Here is a 23,413-nt window from a genome sequence, read left to right as displayed (position 1 = left end):
TAAGTACTTGAATAGACCTCATTAATTTTTAGCCATTCTTCTTTTCTAATATAAACATTCAAGAGTATAAATTTCCTTCTAAGTTCTGTTTTATCAGTATCCACAAAGTTGGTGATACGTAGTATTTTCACTATAACTCAGTTCTAAATGATTTCCAATTTTGTGTCTTCTTTGATCTATGATTAATTTAGAAGTGTGTGGTTAAATTTCCAAATATATGGCTCTTTTTGAAAACCCAGCTTTTTTTAAAAATAGATTTTCAATTTTAGTCAGAGAATATGGTCTCTATGTTTTCAGTTCTTTGGTATTTTTAAAGATTGACTTCAGTAAATGGTCAATATTTATAAGTGGTCTATTTGTGCTTGAAAATAATTTGTAATTTCTAATTCAGTAATTTTAAATTATTTTGATTGTTCATGCCTATCAGTAAAAAGTTTTTGAGACTCACCCCTAAGATATATATGTAGTGTACATTATACAACGTATCTATGAAGTAAAAATTAAAGAGACAAGTTAAAAATGTATATTAATAAAAGTTCTACTGTTTTCTTACTGTGTTCTAGTAGGTGATCTTGTACATCCTCTGAGGTTCATAAATCCCATTTTGGAAACCACTGTTTTCATTATTCATCTCCAGTGGTCACCAGGGAATCTTCTTATGGTCAAGTAAATATTTCGAGTTGCAAGGCTGCCACACACCATGCTTGGTACCAGTCTACTTAGCAGGGCATAGAATAAGAACCTCAGCTTCCCAGCAAGATAACTCCTCTAAGCAAGATTCCTTGCTATAGCAGTCCATGTAGCAATACATATGTAGGTCTGGGAGCTACCTTCTCTCCAGGTGACAGCCATTACACACCCTTATGGGTGTGTAATCCACTTTGGCTTAGAAGACTCATTTCCCATGGGAGCCAATATCCATTTTAACATTCCGTAGGTGTAGCCTCCAGGGTCCCTGGGAGAGATATGCTAGTTACAAGAGCCATTATAGTACGGAAAGCTCAAACTATGACTTGACATCAGGTATTTATAGTTTTCTCAGTCTAGATGCAATGTACCAATCAGGGGTTATTTTTATTATATGCAATGTTGCCTAGCAATACATATTTAGCGCATACTATCTTATCTGGTAGATAATTGAACTAAGTTGTTAGCCTAGGGTCACATTCTCTTGCCACAGGTGAAAGTGTTTTGTTAACCTGCTCAATCAGTTAGCTACTAGATTTCATTGGCTAATGGAGTCCTTTAAATCAGTCATGTTGCTGCTGAGTTTTCATCCTCCTCCACCATTTCTGTACTTGCAAACAGAGCAGTAACCTGTGAACACTTTAATGTTGTAAAAATAAGTATAAAGTAGTAGTTTCTCTCAAAGAGAGAAAATAGCACCCAACTTCCTGCTTCCAGAAAATATAGTTTTCCTTTTTTCTGAATCTTTTTTCTCTATCTTCTTCAAAGTGGTTAAGTTCTATTGATCTATCTTTTCATTCAGTGACTCTTTCTTCTGTCCTCCAAATCTGTGGTCAGGTCCTTCCAGTGATACTTCAGATATCATATGTTTCTGTTATAGAATTATTCTTTTTTGTAGTTTTTTATTTCTCTGCTGAGATTTCCTATCTATTCATTCATTTAAAAATATTTTCATTAGTGTCTTTGAGCATAGTTATAATAATTGCTTCAAAATTTTTATCCGTTAACTATGACATCTGAAACTTCTCTGGGTTGGCCTTCATTGACTGCCTTTTCTCTTGAGAATGAGTTATTTTTACCTAGTTTTTTTCATATGGCTAGTAATTTTGGCTAGTATCTTGGACACTTTAAATAAGAAGTAGAGATTCTGAATTTAGTTGTACGCCTCTGAAGAATGTCTTTTTTTTTTTTTTTTTTTAGCTGTTGTTGTTTTAGCAGCCAATTGACTTGGCTACCCTCAAACTCCAAAGTCTGTTTTTCTGGTGGTGAGCAACAACTGAAATCCCTTACCAGTTGTTTTAATAGTTAGACAGCTTGGAGTCTGCCCCGTGCATATATAGTTCAGGAGTCAGCTAGACATTTGAGTAGAGTTTATACATAGAATTTAAGGCTCCCACTCTCTGACTTTTCATTCAAGAATTTCTTTGCTTATTTCCCAGCCATTTTGGTCACCTAAACTCTGTCCTTTGATTCCTAAGTTAGTAAGACTGCAGGTTTCTATCAGTTTTAGATGCTCTTCATGGCTCTAACTAAGGACTGTCCTCAGAAAGCCATAAAATTGGACACTTATTCAGTGTTGTCCCTTGGTAAGAGAGTAGACCACACCCCTCTAGTTTCTGCCTGCTTTTGATTTCTCTCCAGAGCCTTCAGGCAGTTGATTTTTATATTTCACTCAGAGTTTATAGTTGCTATCTGTGGTAAGGTTTGTTCAACAGGAGCTCGTTGTGGACTGAATTGTGTCCCTTCAAAATTTCTATATTGAAGTCCTAACTCTCCAATGTGACTGTATCTGAAGACAGAGTCTTTAGGTGATCATTAATGTTAAATGAGATCATAAGGGTAGAGCCGTAATCTGATAGGACTATGGTCTTTTAACAAGAGGAACAGAGAGGTTACTCCCTCTCTGCCAGTCACAATGAGAAGGCAGTTGTCTGCATACAAGGAAGAGAGCTTTCACCAGAACCTGACCATGCTGGCACCCTGATCTTGGACTTCCAGTGTCCAGAACTATGAGAGAATAAACTTCTGTTGTTAAACTACCCAGTCTATGGTATCTTGTTATGGCAGCCCTAGCAGATTAATACAGAGCTACTCAGCCATTACCAGAAGCAGAAGCCTTGTTCTTAGATTAGAAACTCAATATTGTTAATATGTCAATTCTGTCCATATTGATGTATAGATTCATCATAATCCCAATTAGAATGTGGTAGACACTGACAAACTGAATCGGAAATGTATATGACAATGTAAAATTCTTAGAATATTCAAAACAATTTTGAAAAAGAAAACACAACTGGAAAACTTATACTATCTTTCTCCAAGACTTCCTATAAAGCTACAATAATCGAGTAAGTGTGGTCTTAATATAATAGACTTACAGATCAATGGAAAGGAATAGAGAATCCAGAAGTAGACCCACATATATATGGTCAATGTTTTCAACAAAAGTGTCAAACCATTTCAGTGGGGGAAAGGATAGTCTTTTCAGCAAATGGTGTTAGGTATCTAAGTGGATATCTGTATGGGGTGGGGGGAAAGAACCCTGGCTCTTACCTCAGACCATCCACAAAAAATCACCTTAAAACTATAATAGACCTAAATGTAAAAGTGAAAACTATAACATTTCCAGAAGAAACTGTGGGGGAAAATCTTCTAGACCTTCAGGGTAGGTAAATATTTCTTAGAAAGTACACAAAAAGCATTTAACTTAAAAGAAAATGTTAATGCATTTGACTTCATGAAAAGATAAAGCTTCTGGTTTTCAAAAGATACCATTAAGAAAATTGAAAGGTAAGCCATAAGGTGGGAGAAAATATTCGTGATACATCTGACGAGGCTTTGTGTCCAAATGTATAAAGAACTTATCTCAATAATAAGAAGACAACTTATTTTTCGATTGGGCACTATATTTGAACAGACATTTCACAAATGACGAGAACAAATGGCCAATAAACACATGAAAAGTTCAATATCAGAGTCATCAGAGAAATGCAAAATAAAACCACAATGAGATACCCACTCCACTGGCTAAAACTAAAAAGACCAATAATATTAAGTTTTGGTGAGGATGTGAAGCAACTTGAACTTGCATACATTGCTGGTAAGGGTATAAAATGGCAATTTCGTATAAAATTAAACATATACTTACCACATGACCCAGCAATTCCACTCCTGGATATTCACTCAAGAGAAATGAAAACACTGCCTACAAAATGACTATTACATAAATGTTCATAGAATTTTTAATTATAACAGCCAAAGACTAAAAAAACCCCCAAACATCCATCAATGGGTGAATAGATAAACAATTGTAGAGTATTCAGTCAATGGAACTATTCAATGATGAAAAAGAGTATGTAACAACATGGAGGAATGTCAGAAACATGCGGCTAGAAGCCAAGCATAGCAGAGTTCATATTATATAATTTCATTTATTTGATATTCTAGAACATGCAGAACTAATTCATAATAACAGAAAACAGATCAGTGGTTTCCAGGAGCAGCGGGTAAGGGACTGAACAGTTAAATGGGTGCATCTTATTGTTTGTAAATTATGCCTCACTGAAGTAGACTTAGTATTTTTAAAAAAATTTCAAATGAGTAGACACTTAGGATGTTTTTCTGTAAGTCAAAAGAAAAATAAGAGAAAATGCCATGGAATTGTGTGAGAACACTACAGGTAGTTCGATGTAGCTGTCATCTAAACATTTAAAATGACACAGGCAGAATAGAAATGGCATGAAAATTTCCTCTGATCTTTGAGTTACTGATTCACAATGAAACCAAGAAACAACCTGCTCATAGGTTTAGTCAGTAAAGTAATTATGTGGTTGTGGATGTAACATGCTCCCTGTACTTCAAATATCATAGATTATAAACCAGCAAGAAGCACCATGAAACCAAGTGTTTCCACTGTTGACCCCACTCCAAGGGAAGGATTAAAGACGGCAGCTCTGCCTAGGATAGTGCTTTGAATTAGACTGAAGGAATTTTACTGCCAAGAATTCTAGGAAATGTTAGTCAAGAGCTTAAAATAATATGAAAACTACTTTATGATTTAAAACTTTCATTATTTTTTTGTCTTCAATTGTTTTTGAATTGATATTTTTCCATGTCTAAACATTATTTATCCAAATAACCAAAACGAAAGATGTATAGGGAAAGACCTCTTTTACACACATATTTTGTACTTCTTTGTTTTATATTACAGGATCAAGAACACGACTCAGTGTTTGTTTTTTTCTTGAAGCACCATGTGACTTCTAAGTTACCTGGGCTTCGTCTTCTCTTAATTCTTGCATTTCTTTACTTCTCTGATTCACTGAACATATTGTCCACTTGTTTCTTTTAGAATTTTCGGTGGACTCCAGTGATCCCACAGTAACTTATTTTTCTCCTGCTCCTTCAATAGTTCACTCATTTCCTTTATTGGCTCCTCTTTTTTTAAGGCCCAGAAGTTCTGTCCTGAGATAAAAATCTCTCTCTATATTTCACCCTTCTGAATCTCATCTACTTCCCTAACTTTTAGCTGTTTTCTCTCAAATCTTTGTCTCCAGCCTGACCTTTTTCCCTAATTCTAGACTTGTATTTCTAGCTATCTTCTAGACATCTCTCTCTGGATATCTTTCCCAAATCCCAATTTCAGCCTATCTGAACCAGATCTTTCCATTTTGCCTCTGACCAGCTCCTCCACCTGATTTTTTTAAAAATAATTTATTGAGGTGAAATTCACATAGTATAAAATTAACCATTTTTCCTACTCTGAGAAATATGTTGTCTCTTTTTTTTCTTTACATAGCCCTTTTTTAAAAATTGTGGTAAAATACACGTAGCATACAATTTACTGTCTTAACCTTTTTAAGTGTACAATTCAGAAGTGTTAAATATATTCACATTGTTGTGCAACCAAATTCCAGAACCTTTTCATCTCGAAGAACTGAAACTCTACACTCATTAAACAACAACTTCCCATTTCCTCCCTCCCCCAGCTCCTGGCAACCACCATTCTACTTTCCGTCCCTGAGTTTGACTACTCTAGGTAATTCATATAAGGAAAATCACACGCTATTTGTCTTTTTATTACTGGCTTATTTCACTTAGCATAATGTCTTCAAGGTTCATCTATATTGTAGCATGTGTCAGATTTTTCTTCCTTTTCAAGGCTGAATAATATTCCTTTGTATGTGTATACCACGTTTTGTTTATCTGTTCATCTGTCGATGGACATTTGGATTGCTTCCACCTTTTGGCTATTGTGAATAAGGCTGCTGTGAATATGGGTGTACAAATATATCTTAGAGACCCTGCTTTGAATTCTTTTGTATATATTCCCAGAAGTGGTATTGCTGGATCATATTGGTAATTATATTTTTAATTTTTTGAGGACCACCTTACTGTTTTCCATAGCAATTGGACCATTTTACATTCCCACCAACAGTGCACAAGGGTTCCAATTTCTCCACTTTCATGAACACTTATTTTTTGGTTTTTTTGATTTTTGTTTTTATAGCAGCCATCCTAATAGATATGAGGTGATAACTCATTGTAGCTTTATTTTGCATTTTCCTAATGATTAGTGATACTGAGCATCTTTTCATATGCTTTTTGACCATTTGTATAACTTCATTGGAGAAATGTCTATTCAAGTCATTTGCCCATTTTTAAAATCAGATTGTTTGGGTTTTTTGTTTGGAGTTGTAGGAGTTTATTTTCTCCCATTGCATAGGTTGCCTTTACACTTTGTTGATAGTGTCCTTTGATGAACAAAAGTTTTTAATTTTGATGTAGTCCAAAAAACTTTCATTATTTTATTGGACCTAAATTTCCGGGGCTATCAGATATACCCACATAGAAATTTATAATAAAAACTTACTGAAGAGATGTGTTTTACTAAAAAAATAAACTGTCTGCCATCAAATTCTCTACAAGATAGCTTTTTGGGGCCGGCCCCATGGTGGAGTGTTTAAGTTTGCCTGCCCTGCTTCGGTGGCCCAGGGTTTCACTGGTTGGTTCAGATCCTGGGCATGGACATGGCACCACTCATCAGGCCACGCTGAGGCAGCGTCCGACATGCCACAACTAGAAGGACCCACAACTAAAATATATAACTATGTACTGGAGGGATTTGGGGAGAAAAAGCCAAAAAAAAAAAAAAGGAAAACCAGATTGGCAACAGTTGTTAGCTCAGGTGCCAATCTTGGAAAAAACAGGATCGCTCTTTTTATTCTTCCTCAAGGTAGCTAATTTTGGGGGAATGCTTGTGGTTGATTGTTATTATTCCTAATTATTCATGTTCATTTCCTGTAAGAACAGAGAAACTTTTTCTGTAACGGCATAAATAGTAAGTATTTTAGGCTTTTCAGGCCATGTGTGGTCTCTGTCACCACCACCATATCTTCTACTTTTCCTCCTCCTCCTCTTTTGCCTTCTCCTTCTCGCTCTTTTTTTTATTTGATTACCCTTTAAAAATGTAGAAACCATTCTTAGCCCATGGGCTGAACAGAAACAATCCACAGGTCAGATTTGGCCTGTGAGCAGTAGTTTGCTAACCCCTGTGTATGAGGATTAAATGTTCTCATCCATTGCCATGTGACCAACAGCACCTTCTATAGGAGAAGTGTCTATTCCTAACCCAATGAGGTTGTGCTTGTCCATGTGACTTGCTTTAGCCAATGGAAAGTGAGCAGGCATGATGTACATTGTGCCCAAGCAAAATCTTTAAAAGCCACTCCATGTTTGTTCTAATTCTCTTGCTCTTTGTCCTTCTAACTTGTGAATGGCATGTTGCAGTTGGGGGGTACTCCCTCAGTTTGGGTCCTGGGATGAGAAGGTGTATAAAGCAGAGTTATAGCTGGCCTACAGCTACCAATGAGTAATGTGAATGAGAAAGAAACCATTGCTATAAACCACTTATGTTTGGAGTTATTTGTTACCCAGTATAGCCTAGAAAAAGCTGACTACTATAATGTTACAGACAGAAAAATACATATGTACACACATACACATATACACAATAAGCAATAGAATTTAGATGGAGGTGACTTTTAAGTCAGAAGCAGGCTGATAGAAGCTATTTATTTAGCTTTGAAGGTATTAGACTAAGAAAAAGTATAGAAAAATCCAAATGTACACAGAGAGATGTTCAATGGCAAACATAAGTACTGACAGGGGGCAGACCAGTTGAAGAGAGTGAGTGAGAGTTTATCTCTGATATCAGAGTTCTTTTAATTAAAATCAGATCCCCAAACAAGGTTCCTGTTAAGGCGATTTGTCATGGGGATGATAAGAGTCTAATAAAAATAACTCAGCATGAAATTGCTACCATCCGAGAGAAAACAATAAATGGGAATTTATGCATCTGAATAGTCTTCCAAGTGTCCTAACCAAAATGTATAGGACCTGATTCCTGAGAAGACAACATTTACATGGGAAATAGTAAAATCCTAAGGAACTCTGAGGGTATCTTAGATATTTAGGATTTACTGAACCAGCTAATTGCTTGCATGGGTTTGATTGATACCTAGCAGCCATATCTTTTGGAATCATGCTATTCTGTACCCTTTTTGTTCATTAAGTATTTTTGAAAAAGATTTTAAATACAGAAAAATAAAGAGAATAATGTAGCAAGCATTTATGTTTCCAACACAAAGGATGAATACTGTTGACATTTTCTCATATTTGCTTGACTTCCTTATATTAAAAATTAATTATGAAGTTGCAGCCCCTTTAATCCTTTCCCTTGCCAACTCCCTTTGCCCTCCTCCCTAAGTCCCTTTTCTCTATCCCCAGGCAACCAAAATTTGGATTTGGTGTATATCAGTCTAGCCAATTTTTCGTACCTGTTTTCATGTATAATTCTATGAACAATATATAGTATTTTTATTTGTGTGGTTTAAAAAACTGTATAAATGGTGCCATATTGTAGTACCTTTCTGCAGTTTTCTTTTTTCACACAGCAGTGTGTGTTTGTGATCTTCTCATGTGTGTACACATAAATCTAGCTCATTTCTATTTGTTGTATGCCATTACATAAATATGCCACAATTTATTCAGACATTTTCCAATTAATAAACCTTTAATTTCATTCATGCATTCATTTTTTAGCACTTCCTGTGTCCTAGGTACTGTGTTAGGTACTCATGTTATGTCAGTGAAGAAAACAGACAAAAATCTTTGCCACCATGGTACTTACATTCTGTGGTGTAACACAACATAAATAATGACTATAATAAATAAGCCAAACATAAAGTATATTATGCGAGAGGTCATATAGAAAAAGAATAAGGAGATTTGGGAGTGGCGTTGAGGGGAACAGATCACTATTTTCAGCAGCAGGGTCTGTGTAAGCCCCCTTGATAAGATAATATTAGAGCAAAGACTTAACATGAGGGAGTGAGCCAGGTAAATATCTGGGGGAAGAGAATTCCTGTCAGAGAAGAGAGCCAGAGCAAAGCCCATAAGGTGGGAGTGTGTATTCAGGGAACACAAGGAAGCCAGTATGGCTGGAGAAGAGGGAGCCACGGGCAGAGAGGGAGGATTCCCATCACAGCTGTTATGGGGTTGAATGCGAGGAGACGATCGTGCCTGGTCTGATGGCCATTGTCAGGACTTTGGCTTTTACTCTGAGGAAGTGGGAAGTAGAGAAGTGACATGATCTATGTTTGAAAAGGGTCCCTTTGGCTGCTGTTAAGAGCAGACTCTATGGGAGCTAGCGCGGAAGCAGGGAGACCAGGTAGCAAGTTACTGCAGTAATCCAGGTGAGAGCTGACGGGGCCTTAGACCAGAGTGGTAACGGCAGAAGTGGTGAAAGTGGTAAGATTTGGAATATATTTTAAAGGTAGAAGCAACAAGATTTGCAGATGGATTAGATATAAAGTGTGAGAGAAAAGGAGGAGTGAAGAATGACTCCAAAGTGACTTTGCTTAAGTCACTGCAAGGATAGAGTTGCCACCAACAGAGATGGCAGCTGTGGATAGAGCAGGTTTGAGATGGAGGATCAGGAATTCCGTTTTGGATATATTGAGTGAGATGTCCGCTAGATATCCACATAAATATACTGAACAGATAGTTGAGTCTGGAGTTCAGCAAAGAGGTCTGGGTGGAGTTAAAACTTTAGGAGTCATCAGGTAGACAGATTGTAGTTAAAGCCATGAGATGAGATGAAATTGCAAAGAGAGTGAGTGTAAAAAGAATAGAAGTAAAGAAGCCAGGACCAAAATCTGGGTGACTGCAATATTAAGAGGTCAGGGAGAAGAGAAGGAAGCTGAGAAAGAGGCTGAGAAGAGAAATTATTGAAATAGGGGGGAAAAACTACAATAATGCCGTGCCTAGAGAACCAAGTGAAGAAAGTGAATCAAGGAGGAAGAAACAATCCATTGTGTCAAATGCGCTGCTTAAGGTGTCAAGAAGACAACTTTACCTTAACCATCAGCATTGCCGGCAGTGATGAACGTGGTGGGGGAGTGGTGGAGGTGGAAACCTGTTTGGAATGTGTTTAAGTGAGGAGGGGACTCTCGTCAAACTCAGTAGCGGCTCTGGCATCTTGGTCTTTCTTCAGTGGTGAGAACCCATTCTCCTCGCAACCATTTTGAAAAGATCTGGAGCTGGCTTTGGTTTGAGGGCCACCTATTCCTGTGTGGAGAGAATTCCTATGTAGAGCAAAGTGGAGTCAGGCCAAAGATCAGAAAATCAGGGCTGCTTAAACTTATGTGATCTTTATTGCCACAGAATAATTCATTGGTGATGCCTCAAAGAACAGTTGTGATGAAATCTACCTGCACGGTTTTTAAACAGCTTTATTGAGATATAATTCACATACCCTACAGTTCACGCATTTAAGGTGTGCAATTTAATGGCTTTGGTATATTCAAAGAGTTGTGCATCTGTCACCACAATCAAGTTTAGGACATTTTCATCACTCCAAAAAGAAACCCTGTTCCCATCAGCCATCACTCTCAATGCGCCTCCCCTCTCCCTGGCAACCTCTAACCTCCTTTGTCCTCTTGGATTTGCCTTTTCTCAATATTTCATACCAACGGGACCATACCGTAAGTGTTCTTTTGTGATTCGCTTCTTTCGCCTGGCATAACATTTTCAAGGTTTATCTGTGTTGTGATACTTCTCAGTACTTTGTTTCTTTTGATTGTTGAATAATATTTCATTGTATGGATATACCCCATTTTGTTCATCCATTCATCAGTCCGTGGACATAAAGTCTGCTTTTTAGTTATTATGAAAAATGCTACTGTGAACATTTGTGGAAAGATTTTATGTGGATGTATGTTTTCAATTTTGTTGGCATACACCTAGGAGTGGAATTGCTGGGTCGTGTGGTAACTCTGTATTCAACATTTTGAGGAAGTGTTAAACTGTTTTGAAAGTGGCTACACCACTTTGTATGAGGGCTCTACCACCAATGTATGAGAATTCCAGCAGCCGGCCCCTCAGCCAAGTTGTTAAATTCACGTGCTCTGCTTCACTGGCCCGGGGCTTACTGGTTCCGATCCTGGGTATGGACCTACACCCAGCTCATCAAGCCATGCTGTGGCCGCATCCTACATAGAAGAACTAGAATGACTTAAAACTATGCACTGGAGCTTTGGGGAGAAAAAAAAAAAAGAGGAAGATTGGCAACAGATGTTAGCTCAGGGCCAATCTTCCTCACTGAAAAGCATTAAAAAAAAAAACCCTCCAAATTCTGTTTCTTTCCCCAAACTTATTGTTGTCTGTTTTTTAAAATTTTAATTATCCTAGTGAGTGTAAAGTGGTATCTCAATGTGTCTTTTTGTTCATTGCAGTTTTGATTTGCATTTTCCTAATAACTAATGATGTTGAGCATCATTTCATGTACTTACTGGCCATTTGTATGTCTTCTTTGGAGAAATGTCTTTTCAAATCCTTTGTCCATTTTTTATTGGATTATCTATCTTTTTATTGTTGAATTATAAGAGTTCTTTATATATTCTGAATACAAGTCCCTTACCAGATATATGATTTGTAAATATCTTCTTCCATTTTGTGAAGTCTTTCACTTCCTTGATTGTGTCCTTTGAAGCACAATATTTTTAAATTCTGATGAAGACCAATTTGTTTATTTTCTTTTATTGTTTGTGCTTTTGGTGTCATATGATCTAACAGACCATTGCTTAACCCAAGGGCATGAGGATTTACTCATCTTTTTTTCTAAGCATTTTATAGTTTTGACTATTGCATTAGGGTCTGTCATCCATCTTGAGTTAATTTTTATGTATGGTGAGAGTAGGGGTCCAACATCGTTCTTTTGCGTGTAGGTATATGCCTGTAGATATTCAGTTGTGCTAGCATCATTTGTTGAAAAGACTTTCTTTCCCCCATTGAATTGTCTTGGCACCCTTGTTGAAAATCAATTGATCGTAGATGTGTAGATTTATTTCTGGACTCTCATTTCTTTTCCATTGATCTGTATAGTCTATCCTTATGCCAGTACTACACTGTCTAGATTACTGTAGCATTACATTGATTGATTTTTGGATGTTAAACCAAGTTTGTATTTCCGGAGTAAATCCCACTTGATCATGTTGTGTAATTCTGTCTATATGTGACTGGATTTGGTTTGCTAGTGTTTTGTTGAGGATTTTTGCGTCTATATTCACATTATTGGTCTATAATTTTCTTTTGTTGTGATGTCTTTGTCTCATTTTGATATCAAGGTAATACTGGCCTTCTAGAATGAGTAGAGAACTGTGCCCTCTTTTACTTTCTGGAAGAGATTGTGAAGAATTGGTATTAATTTTTAAATGTTTGTTAGAATTCACTAGTGAAATCCCACTACCACCACCACCCACGGTTCATTTTTGTTGTTGCTGTTTATTGTTTAGTGACTTTTCAGCAACAGTTCTGTAAAATCTGTCTTCACTGTCATGTCTGGCCACTGTGGTCTCTGCTGGGTTAGCTTAGTGCTCAGGTAATGATTGAACAGAAATTACCACATGCCTTGTTCCTATATTTTCAACCGTTTGCTGAGGGGTTTACACAGGGCCTCGAGGAGAGCCAGAGGTGAGAGACTAGGGTCTTCTTAGGTCTTTCACGGGCATGTGCATGGCTCAGCACATGCATGTGGCCTTCTAGATGCTCAGGAATATGTCACGTCGTTTCAACGCACCCTATGAACATATCATTTCCCAGCTCATCTCTTTAAGTTTTTTGGCCAGGCTCTTGTTTTCCCCTACTGGTATCAGCACCTTAAGCAGCTGCAATATTAAATCATTGCTGCTGATTACTTTTGAAAAATGTCCCAGGATTGGGGCTTTTCCCGCTGAGTGAGCTCTAAGTCAGGTCAAATAATAACAAGCCCTACTATAAGAGTTCTATTTACTCAGTATCCTTGCCATACTTGGTATTATTTGACTTTTTCACTTAATCATTCTGGTGAGTGTGTAGTGATATCACATTATGACTTTAATTTGCATTTAATGCATTTGGCCTATTTTCATAGGGTTATCTGCTTTTTTTCTTATCAATTTGTAGGAGTTCTTTACATATTCTGTATAGGTTTGCAAATATCTCCTTCCACTCTGTAACTTGGTGGTGTCTGATACAGAGAAGTTATTAATTTTAATGTAGTTTAATTTTTCAAGACTTTTTGCTTTATGTTTAGTACTTTTTGGATCCTGATAAAAATGCTTACTGACCAAAGGAAATTAAAGATGGAATCAACTCCTTTAATTTTTTCCATAAGTTTTTAATTATTTGTTAAAATTATAAATTATTTATTATTTAAATTATATAAGCAGAATATTTTAGTCTACCCTGAAGAATACTAGTGTTTCCCCAAGAGTATATTGTACGAATGATTGCCCTCTTTCTTTCACAAAAACATCAGCAAAACCTCAAGCCTTGTATAACTCTCTTGCAGAAGATCTTTTATTCCTTCCTATCAAACCCAGCAATTCCATTAACTGTATTTCTTGCTCCATTGGTTTCTAATCACTGCCTTCTATTTTCAGAGATAATAGAGCCCACTAGATGTGAAGTTCTCTCACTTTCTGCTCTCCACTCCTATCCCACAAGGTATATCCTTACCTATAATTATTTCCCTTTCTCCTGTTTTAGTGGAAGATGTTTCATAAAGATTAGGCCTGTCCCACCTTAGAAAACAAAACAAATTTTTATTCTCTAACGCCTACTAGTTATCCTCATCTTTATCCTTTCTTAAAAAGGAAGTGCCTTACACATGTGACAATATTGCATAGAACTAAATATACCTACACAATGAATGCATGTAAAACTGATGAAATCTAAATTTGGATGGGTGGATGGATTGTATCGAAATTCAATATCCTGGTTGTGATATTATACTATAGTTATGCAAGATGTTCCCATTGGGAGAAACTGGGTGAAGTGTATCTCTCTGTATTATTTCTTACCACTATATGTGAATCTACAATTATCTCAAAATAAAAAGTTAAAACAAAAGTCTTTCTGAAAGTTATCTATAATAATAACTACTATTTATTGAGTGCTTACTATGTGCTAAGTACTGTTGTCAGCACTGTCAGAAGGATACTATTGTTAACCTCATTTTATAAATGGTAAATCTGAGGAACAGAGAGGTTAGGTCACTTACACAAAGTCACCCAGCTAAGTAGCAGAACTAACATTCAGATTCAGGCAGCCTCCCTCCAAAGATAAAGCTCTTAACCACTATGCCATACTGTAGATCTGTCTTCTTATCCTGCCTCCTAGTCACACGTCAACCCACGCCCCTCTAATTTAGCTTCCTCTCAATCACTCTCCTGAAATGATTTTTGCCTGGATTACCAAGTCCATTGCTAGATCTAATGGATTCTTTTTGGTCCTAACCATTCTCTCTGCAGACTCTGGTTTTGATTATACATTCAAGAGATATTTATTGAGCACCTACAGAGCGCTGGACTCTGTTTTACAGCAGTGAACAAGACAGGCAAAGCCACTGTACTTGAAGAATGCGCATGTCGTTCCTTAGTACCATTGGGGTCAGCAATCTTCAGTCGCTGCTGACTTGTTTGTGGGTAATCAACAGGCCACCTTATTTGTTCCATGCTCTTGTGTTTCGTGGCTGAAACAGATCGCATTGTTATTTTGTTTGTGGTTTCACAACATAACTGGGAATGTACCGTATTTCGATAGCATCTTCACTTTTCCCCAGATGGAAATCCGAACCTTTCCAAGTAGTTGTCATGAATATGAATAAAGTAAGAGAGCCAGACCCTGAAGTATGCTACCCTTCTCATATAACTATTAACGATAAATTATGAAAATTAATTGCCTTTGACCTTTTACCTACTTTTTTCTGTGTGAGGATAATTTGTATTAATTTTATGCCCCATTATTTGGAAACGCCAGGAAGATCTCTGCAGGATATTGAATGTTTCATTCCATATGTCCAAATAAAAAGCTACTCCAAGGAAAATACTTCTTCCTGGAGACATGATAGTAGCTTTTTGCATTTTGCCAAAGCTGAGCACTTGAGCCAGAGTTGAAGGCGAGGAGGTTTCTTGTCTTTTTTCCACAGGTCCATAGTTATTTTGTTTTAGTTCCTTTCCCCAATTCAGTAAAGAAGAAAAAAAATTCTCTCCAACTTCTTCATGCCAAAAAGTACTCTTGTTTTATTAGTTCTAATGGGAATGTGTTTTACTTGGTGACTGGAAGGGACTGTAATCCTCTTGCTTCTCTCCAGGGTTTCTGTTTTTGTCTGATAGTGTTTGTTTACAGCAGCAGTTAGCAATTTGCATGGACAGTGCTGTCAAAGTCACTGCCTTCAGTGAAACCCAGATGCCTCTTGGAAGAAAGATGACAGATCCAGCCCAGTGACTTGCACAACTTTAAAAGCGATTCCTTGTCAAGCACGTGAAAAACAACTCTTCCCTCTCCATGACTTGAGAAGAAAAATGAGAAACTGTCTTACACCAGATGGTGATTTCTTGCTAGTAGAATAGGCCTGGACTGATTCAGCTCCATTCCTTTATGTTCCTCTTGCAAAACCCACAAAGAACACATTTGGGGCCACTTTTCAAAGTTGGCAACAGTCTTTGCTTTTTAAGGAAATCATATGGACACAAAAACAGCCCAAATGGATGAAGGACTTGGAATCTCAAGGGTCTAGAAATGGGATACCTAGGCCTTAAATTCTAGGTCATCAGTTAGAACCTGGCCTGGATCCAAGAAACATCCCATTTGTTACAAGGTCTGTTTACTTGATTAAATTTGGTTAAAACAAAAACAAATTAGGAAAAAGTTATATTCTCAGGTTGAATAGACCTCTTCTTTAAAAAACAAGGAAAGAAGAGGAGGAAGAAATTGAACTATAAGAATACGCCATGGGATGACAAAGTGACTCCTGAATTTCAGATTACTGTAGGTCTAAAGGATTCAATCTCTACTTTTAAGTCCTGTGCCTTTCTCTACCATTTACATGGAAGGTATTATAGCTGCTTTCTTGTATTTAAAAGTTATTTAGAAAGGATTGACCCGTGTGTGTGTGTGTGTATTCTTAATTACCTGGGCTTTTTAAAGATGGAATAGATGCCTCAGAACATAATGAAACCCTCCCACTGAAGATGTTTTGAAGCAGAGGCTGGGATTTAAACACCAGACTGGTGATATATTGGTTAATTTTGGAGATTTCTTCTTCATCTAAAAATTCTATGTTTTATGGATCATCCCCCTTCATCTGTCATTTTTTTTTTTTAAGATTTTATTTTTTCCTTTTTCTCCCCAAAGCCCCCCGGTACATAGTTGTGTATTCTTCGTTGTGGGTTCTTCTAGTTGTGGCATGTGGGACGCTGCCTCAGCGTGGTCTGACGAGCAGTGCCATGTCCGCGCCCAGGATTCGAACCAACGAAACACTGGGCCGCCTGCAGCGGAGCGCGCGAACTTAACCACTCGGCCACGGGGCCAGCCCCCTCATCTGTCATTTTTTTAATTACCTTGATTTGGGGTCTTTTCAACCATTTAAGGTAAGACTTGTTTGTTTAGTTTTGCCTTATATGCAAGAAAATATTGACCACCTTTGCTAATGTTCTGTTTTATTTCTTTAGGTACCTGAACATACACAATTAAATTGGATCCTTACCTGCATGGTCAGACTGCCCCGATTACAACATTTACACCAGTGGAAGGTAAATGCCAGCGATCCGATTCGTAAACAGAAAGGAGTTCAGAGTGGCAGATATTTTTTCCCGTCTCTGTTTGTTTTTGTGTTAGGTTCTGAGAATCCCAAGTTTACTGGCCTCCCTGGTCTCCTGCTGGCTAGTGGCTCGAACAGCATCTTTAATGTCTCTGCCTCAGGGTATTAAATGGAAAGGAAAGGGTTCTCCAAGATTCCTTCCAACTTAAAAACTGGATAAAAATATGTAACATTAATTGTTTGATTTTATCTGTGAATGGTTGAATCAGAATGACTTTGGATAGACTTGGTGATGACTGAACCTACCGTATTATAATTAACAAACTATCACAATTCCTGGATTGTGGACTCTGAAGTTGCCTCCCATCCCCACTGGAATTAACTGGAAGTAAGGCAAGAATGTTTTCATTGTGGGGAGAAGAGACAACATTTTATTTAACATTTAAACAAGTTGAGTCCAGGCAACAGTTCAAACCCACAGAAAAATTAAGGCTGTACTTTTTCTAAGAAGTTCAACTGAGAAAGATAAACTGGATAATTCATAGTACTTTACTTTGACTTATTTGTGCAATTGGAGAACCTGAGAGTAGGTAACCCCCAACCACGTCAACACTGATTTCAGTTTCAAGCCTCTTTCTGGCATATTTTCAGGGCCCTTGGTTTCCTCAAAAGCTGGTCAAAAGCCTTTGCATATGCTACAGAGAGAAGCAGACAGCTTAAAGTGACAGTGCCTAAATAAGAGTCATTGGTAATGCTGCAGAATCATTGCCTGTCAGGAATTAAAAACAAAATTTTGTTATGTTTTCGACCATATTTTGGTTTTAGGCAAGACTTTCCCATTTTATTGTGATACTCTAAGTTGAATGCTGAAATCCTTTTTGTAAGAACTGAACACTAATTTAATGGGCAGTGTGCCTACTCTAAAGTATAGTGTCTCTGGACCTACTGATAACACATTACCAGTGATTGCACTGATATTCTAGAGAAGCTTTCCCGCTAGTCCATGATGTCTTATTTATGGGAAAAAAATGCATTTCAAATGCCAGCCTTGACCTAGAGCATGTTGCTGCCTTCTGTGATCATTTTTTCATTAACAAATACAGGCGATACCTTCTGCAGTCCCATATCACACTAGGTGCTGCAGGTACAGTAATCAACAAGATGGATGGTTGGATGGATGGACATAGCTGCTTGTAGTCTATTTGGGAAAAGACAATTAAACAAGCAATCAGGAAGTGTGAAAAGTGCTCAGAGGGAAGGGTTCCAGTGTATGGGAGGACCCGAGGGCACCAGCTTGCTTTTGATTGGGGCAGTGAGGGGAAGAATACTGGGATAGAAGGGTAGGGTCAGGGCTGCTGAGGTCAGGGTTACTTGGAGGATTAATGAGATAACACAGATGTGAAGCTTCTGGGGCACATGACAGGCACTCAGTAATATTAGTGCTCCCCACATCTCTTCCCTTCCTTTGTAATTTCAAGATCCAATATTCTAATGCAAAAAGATGAAATCTAATGCGGTAGCAGTTTTTAAAAATTGGATTCTTTTATCTTTTGCTCATTTCCAAATTATACTTTCATCATCTTTACCCAGTGATCATTATGAACTGGCCTCTATCATGGACATTGTAATAGGAGACATACTGACAGAATCATGTTCAAACTTTCAAATTTCCTTTGAACGGCCTATAGCCTTAGTTGCTGTAAGCCAGAAACTACTTGAAGTAACCAGAAGAGTTAAGTTTGCAACTAAATTATGAAACACTGATATTAAGGTGGTTAAAGAGAGAAGCTGTTGCTTTTCAGACCCAGCCTCAGCTTCTCCATTAGGAAGATATTTTGGTCTATGCAACCTGTGCTGTTCATTGGAACAGCTTTACGCTCATTGCTTCAGCATCTAAAGATCAAGATGGATAATTAGGATTGGTTAGATTACAGTTACTTTTGGTTTCCTTTTTTAAATGCCATGCTTTCTGTTTTTTGTTTTTTTAAATGTAATTTTAAGGGAACATTCCAGTTTTGTCAATAGCGTGGTGTGAGACTTTCTGGCAAGTTTCCACAGAGAAACAATAGGGTATTCAAGGTGAACTCATCTTAATTGATAGAAATTTAATTTCATGATATTTTCTGATGTTACCTGTGAAATCTGGAATTTGTCTGATTTGGAACCTAGAAAGCTCTTAGGCCTTTACTTTAGTTACGTGAATAAGATACAGTGACAGAGCAGGATGCTTTAAAGAGGCAGTGGTAAAACGAATTCATCTTATTCCCGCCCAATTCATCTTATTCCCGCCCAAGCCTGGAGCATGAAGACAAGCCAGGCAGAAGATCGCTAGAGTTGCTAAAAGGAACCAAGATGTAATGTTATTACAGATGGCTTCAGATCACCCTTTGCTTGCTTTGAAGACTTCTTAATTTAGCAGTATAATTAGGTTCACATCAGATTTCTTCCCCTCCTCTCTTTTCACCCCCACAGGCAAAGACCACCAAGCAGAAGCACAATGGAACCATGGGCCTGCTCACATACCCAGTGCTCCAGGCAGCTGACGTTCTGTTGTACAAGTAAGGAGCAGAGTTCACCCCTGGTCTTATGCATGCTCATGCTGACAAGAGAGTGTTTTAAGCTCTCTTTAAGCCCAAAAAGATGTGGTTCACGAGGAAGGGGGCACAGAAGGGATTGGATTTGTGGATCAGTGTGCATCATTCCCCAGTAATAGTACTAAATTACAGAAGTATGTTTCAATGTGAAACTAATATTAAGAGCTAACACTCAACTAGAACTTACGATGTGTTATAAACAGTTACAAGTGCTTTACCTACATTAACCCACTTAATCCTCACAGCAACCTTATAAAATTTGCACTGTTGTCGTCCCCATTTTTCAGATGAGGAAACTAAGGCACAGAGTGGTTAGTAACTTGCCTGAGGTCACGTGGCTGGCAAGGTGTGGACCCAGGATTTGAGTCTAGAAATTCTGGGTACAGAGTCTATGCTATTAACCACCATGCAATATATACACTTCTGCAGTAGTCATTAAACTTGGAAGAGTTTTAAATGTTGATTTCTCATATAATCTAGATTCTAGAGCAGTGCTGTTCGATAGAACTTGCTGCTATTATGAAAATGTTCTGTATCTGCACTTTCCAAGACAGTAGCTACTAGCCACATGTGCCTACTGAGCAATTGAAATGCTGACAGGAATTTTACATTTTATTTAATTTTAACTAATTTAAATTTAAATAGCCACCAGTGGCTAGTGGTTTCTATATTGGACTTGCAGGTTGAGAGCAAGTATTTCAACATGATGTAGGGTACCCTCACTTCTCCTGGACCCATAATCCATCTAGTCCGCTAATGCTGCCACTAGGGTCTCAAAACTATCTGACCAGAGGATGCCAACACCTGCACTCTTTGTACTGCTGGCCAGGGCTTCTGCCCCCATCTCTTTTGCATTTCGTCCCTGCCATCCCCATGTTACCTCCCTTGGCCCCCCATTTGGCCTTCTAGAGATAAAGCCTCCCAATCAGCATGCACTCATAGCCAAGCCTTGCTACTGTGAAAGCTTCTAACGAAAAAGAAACTCCATCAGTCTTTTTTCATCTCTTTCCCCTAAAGCCTTGACCCATAAAAGTGATTCTCCCCTAGGAGAACTAGAATCCTTTGCATGTAAATGTGATAACAGCATGCCGATGACAGTATATGTACCTTGTGGCATGACCCCAGAGCCCTTGTGCACTTATGATGGAAACAGCCTGAAGAGTAGCTGCTTAGATTTACAAATAAGAAATGCCCATTAGTACATGCAGGCTGTCTTTATTTCTGATTAAAACTAATGTATAAGGATTATGTGTTTGTTTATTGTATTAACTTGAATGCTGGACTCCTGATGGCATTTGTGATTTATAAGTGACTTTTCACTTGTCCTGAGAAGTCTAGAACACCTTTCTCTGGGAGATAGCAAATGAAAGTCTAATAAAGATCTAATAATACATTTCCTAGTAAAGTGGCATATTTAGTTAGAAAGTTTCTGTGAAGAACTTTGATTTTCTCACCTGTAAAATGGAAATAATAATTATACTACACAGGATTATTAAAGGATTAAAATGAATAGATACAGAAAATGTGGTATATATATATATATATATATGTACACAATGGAATATTGTTCAGCCATTAAAAGAAATGAAATCTTGTCATTTGCAGCATTATGGATGGACCTTGAAAGCATTATGCTAAGTGAAATAAGTCAGACAGAGACAGACAAATACCATAGGGTCCCAATTATATGGAATCTAGAATTAAACAAAAACAAACAAGTTCATAGATGCAGAGGACAGATTGGTGACTGCCAAAGGCGAGGGTGAGAAAGGGCAAAATGGGTGAAGGGATTCAAAAAGAATAAACTTCCTGTTTATATAAAAAATAGATAAGTCCTGGGGATGCAGTGTACAGCATGACTGCTATAGCTAATAATACTGTATTGCATATTTGAAATTTGGTAAGTACATCTTAAAAGTTCTCATCACAAGAAAAAAAATTCTGTAACTATGTATGGTGATGCATGTTAACTAGACTTATTGTGGTGATCATTTTGCAATATCAAATCTTTATGTTGTACATCTGAAACTAATTTAATGTATGTTAATTAAATTACGTACCTCAATTTAAAAAAAAAGGATTAAATGAAATATGGACCAAGCAGTTCTGTGACTGAGAGCTGTCACTTGGTTGTGACTGATGATCGTTATGTCTTTGGGGATTACAGTCTTATGTCTAATTTTGGTTTTCAAGGCCTTCTTATTTATAGAACCAAAGGCTGAAATTTTTCAGCCTATAGAAATGGAAGCACATGAGTGTGATAGATTTCCTTAACAGTTCAGGAGCTATAAAGGGAGAGTCCTCTGAGCTCAGGGCTGTGAAAAAAGTGAACTTCAACAAAAACGGTTGGCCTCTTTGTGATGCCACAGAGCGTAAAGTGGGAAGGAACTTTAAAGAGCCTCTTCTTCAATTCTCGTGCTTTACAACTGCGGCCCAATGAAATTAAGCAATTTGCCCAAAGCCGTGCAGCCAGTCAGTGGACAGCAGAGCACCAGAGCATGATCATGGTCTCCTCAGGCCACCGCTGACCTTCCTAAGGAGCCAGGAGCTATGTTAGGAGACAAGATCATCACATGGAACAACCAGACCAATATAAGATCATATATACAAAACTGATGATGAATTTATTTTTATCAGTTGCCCAAAATACAATAGGAAGAATGATAAAATCACACGGTTGCTTTATATAAAGTGGGTTAATGAGCTATTCCTCGGGGGGGTTATTAAACAAATTATGTATGAATTAATATCACCTCGTATATCCTCATTACAAACATTTAAAGAACACAAGAGCAACATTTAAAAAGGTGACATTGGCAAAAATAGTTCCTTGAGATCCCTAAATCTGCCTCTTTTCGAGCCAAGCCAGAGGTTGTGGATATCCTCTTTTCTCAGCTCAGAATAAAAATTATTTCAGATGTGGGTAAACACCAAGAGTTTTCCGATAGCTTCCTGTCTGCCTCACTTCCCCCGACTCTAGCAGTTCTCAGTTAGTTAATACTTCCAAGGAGAAGGAGCTCTTTTTCAGCCTCAGTTATCACCCTTCCCCCTCCCAGTAGCAAAGACATTCCCATAACGGAAATATTCCTTCTTCAACTCCTACTGATCTATTTGGTGGTTAGAATATCTACTAAGAATGGCATAAGATACTTTTTATTACCTCTTTTCTAAAGATAGTGGTAGCAGATTCTTGTCTATCCCCATCAGGATTCTGATATTTTACACACACTTTGTTAAAACAGATAAAAATGTTTTTCTACCAACCTAGGTAATTATCAGGATGACTGTCTCCTACCTCAGCCTAGAAACTATCTATCTGTAACGTCATAATTAGATCACAGACATAAGGCAGACACTTGGATGTTCCTCTTAAAAGAAACAGCCCTCTATTTCCCTCCTGTCTGGTCTCAGGCTGGACCTCCTGCTGCCGGCCGCACATGCTCCAGTTCATGGACCCTGTTCCTTTGGGCTCTTTTCTCCTGCCATCTTCCTTCAGACTGTTCCCATGGTCACTGTTGCCATACCACACGTATCCCACATTTCCTGGGTGTGGATGTCATTTGGACCACTACAAAGCATGCAGACAAGTACAATAAAATCAGCTCTTGTTTACTGCAGCATTCATTCTGCTAACATACATTTCTCATCTGTCTCATTATGTTTCCTCCCAAGTTTAGAAATTCCTAATTGCTTGATAATATGTAGCAGAAGCAAGACTGAAAGCCAGATCTGATTTTTTGCTTGTACCATTGTTTTCCCTGTAACAGAGCTCAAGCCCTTGGGGGTATTTTTTGTTTAGTTTTGTTTCAGACATTTCTGGATTTTGAAAAATGTCGTAGCCAGGATGTCTATGAATATTTACATTATAAATGTAGATAGGTAGGTAGATAGGTTGAAGGATGGATAAAATATGTGTCTTTTCTCCCACCAGCAAATCTATGTGTGGCATTTTCATAAAATGTTGGTGCAGGTTAGGTATAGATTTAGT

At 37.7% G+C, this 23,413-nt stretch overlaps 1 protein-coding gene across 1 annotated transcript in view; it reads left to right on the top strand.

The window, feature by feature from the left end:
* The window catches only part of WARS2 (tryptophanyl tRNA synthetase 2, mitochondrial), an 88,547-nt gene that overhangs the window by 48,571 nt on the left and 16,563 nt on the right, over positions 1-23,413 (top strand). Inside the window, exons 3-4 of the mRNA XM_014847600.3 lie at positions 16,743-16,823; positions 19,304-19,389. Of these exons, the coding sequence (XP_014703086.1) occupies positions 16,743-16,823; positions 19,304-19,389 (167 nt within the window). The remainder of the gene's footprint in view (positions 1-16,742; positions 16,824-19,303; positions 19,390-23,413) is intronic.

This window comes from Equus asinus, chromosome 16 (genome assembly GCF_041296235.1).
Source record: "Equus asinus isolate D_3611 breed Donkey chromosome 16, EquAss-T2T_v2, whole genome shotgun sequence".
Classification (NCBI taxonomy): domain Eukaryota; kingdom Metazoa; phylum Chordata; class Mammalia; order Perissodactyla; family Equidae; genus Equus; species Equus asinus.
Note: the sequence above shows the minus strand (reverse complement) of the source record. Positions and strands in the feature narration are given on the sequence as shown.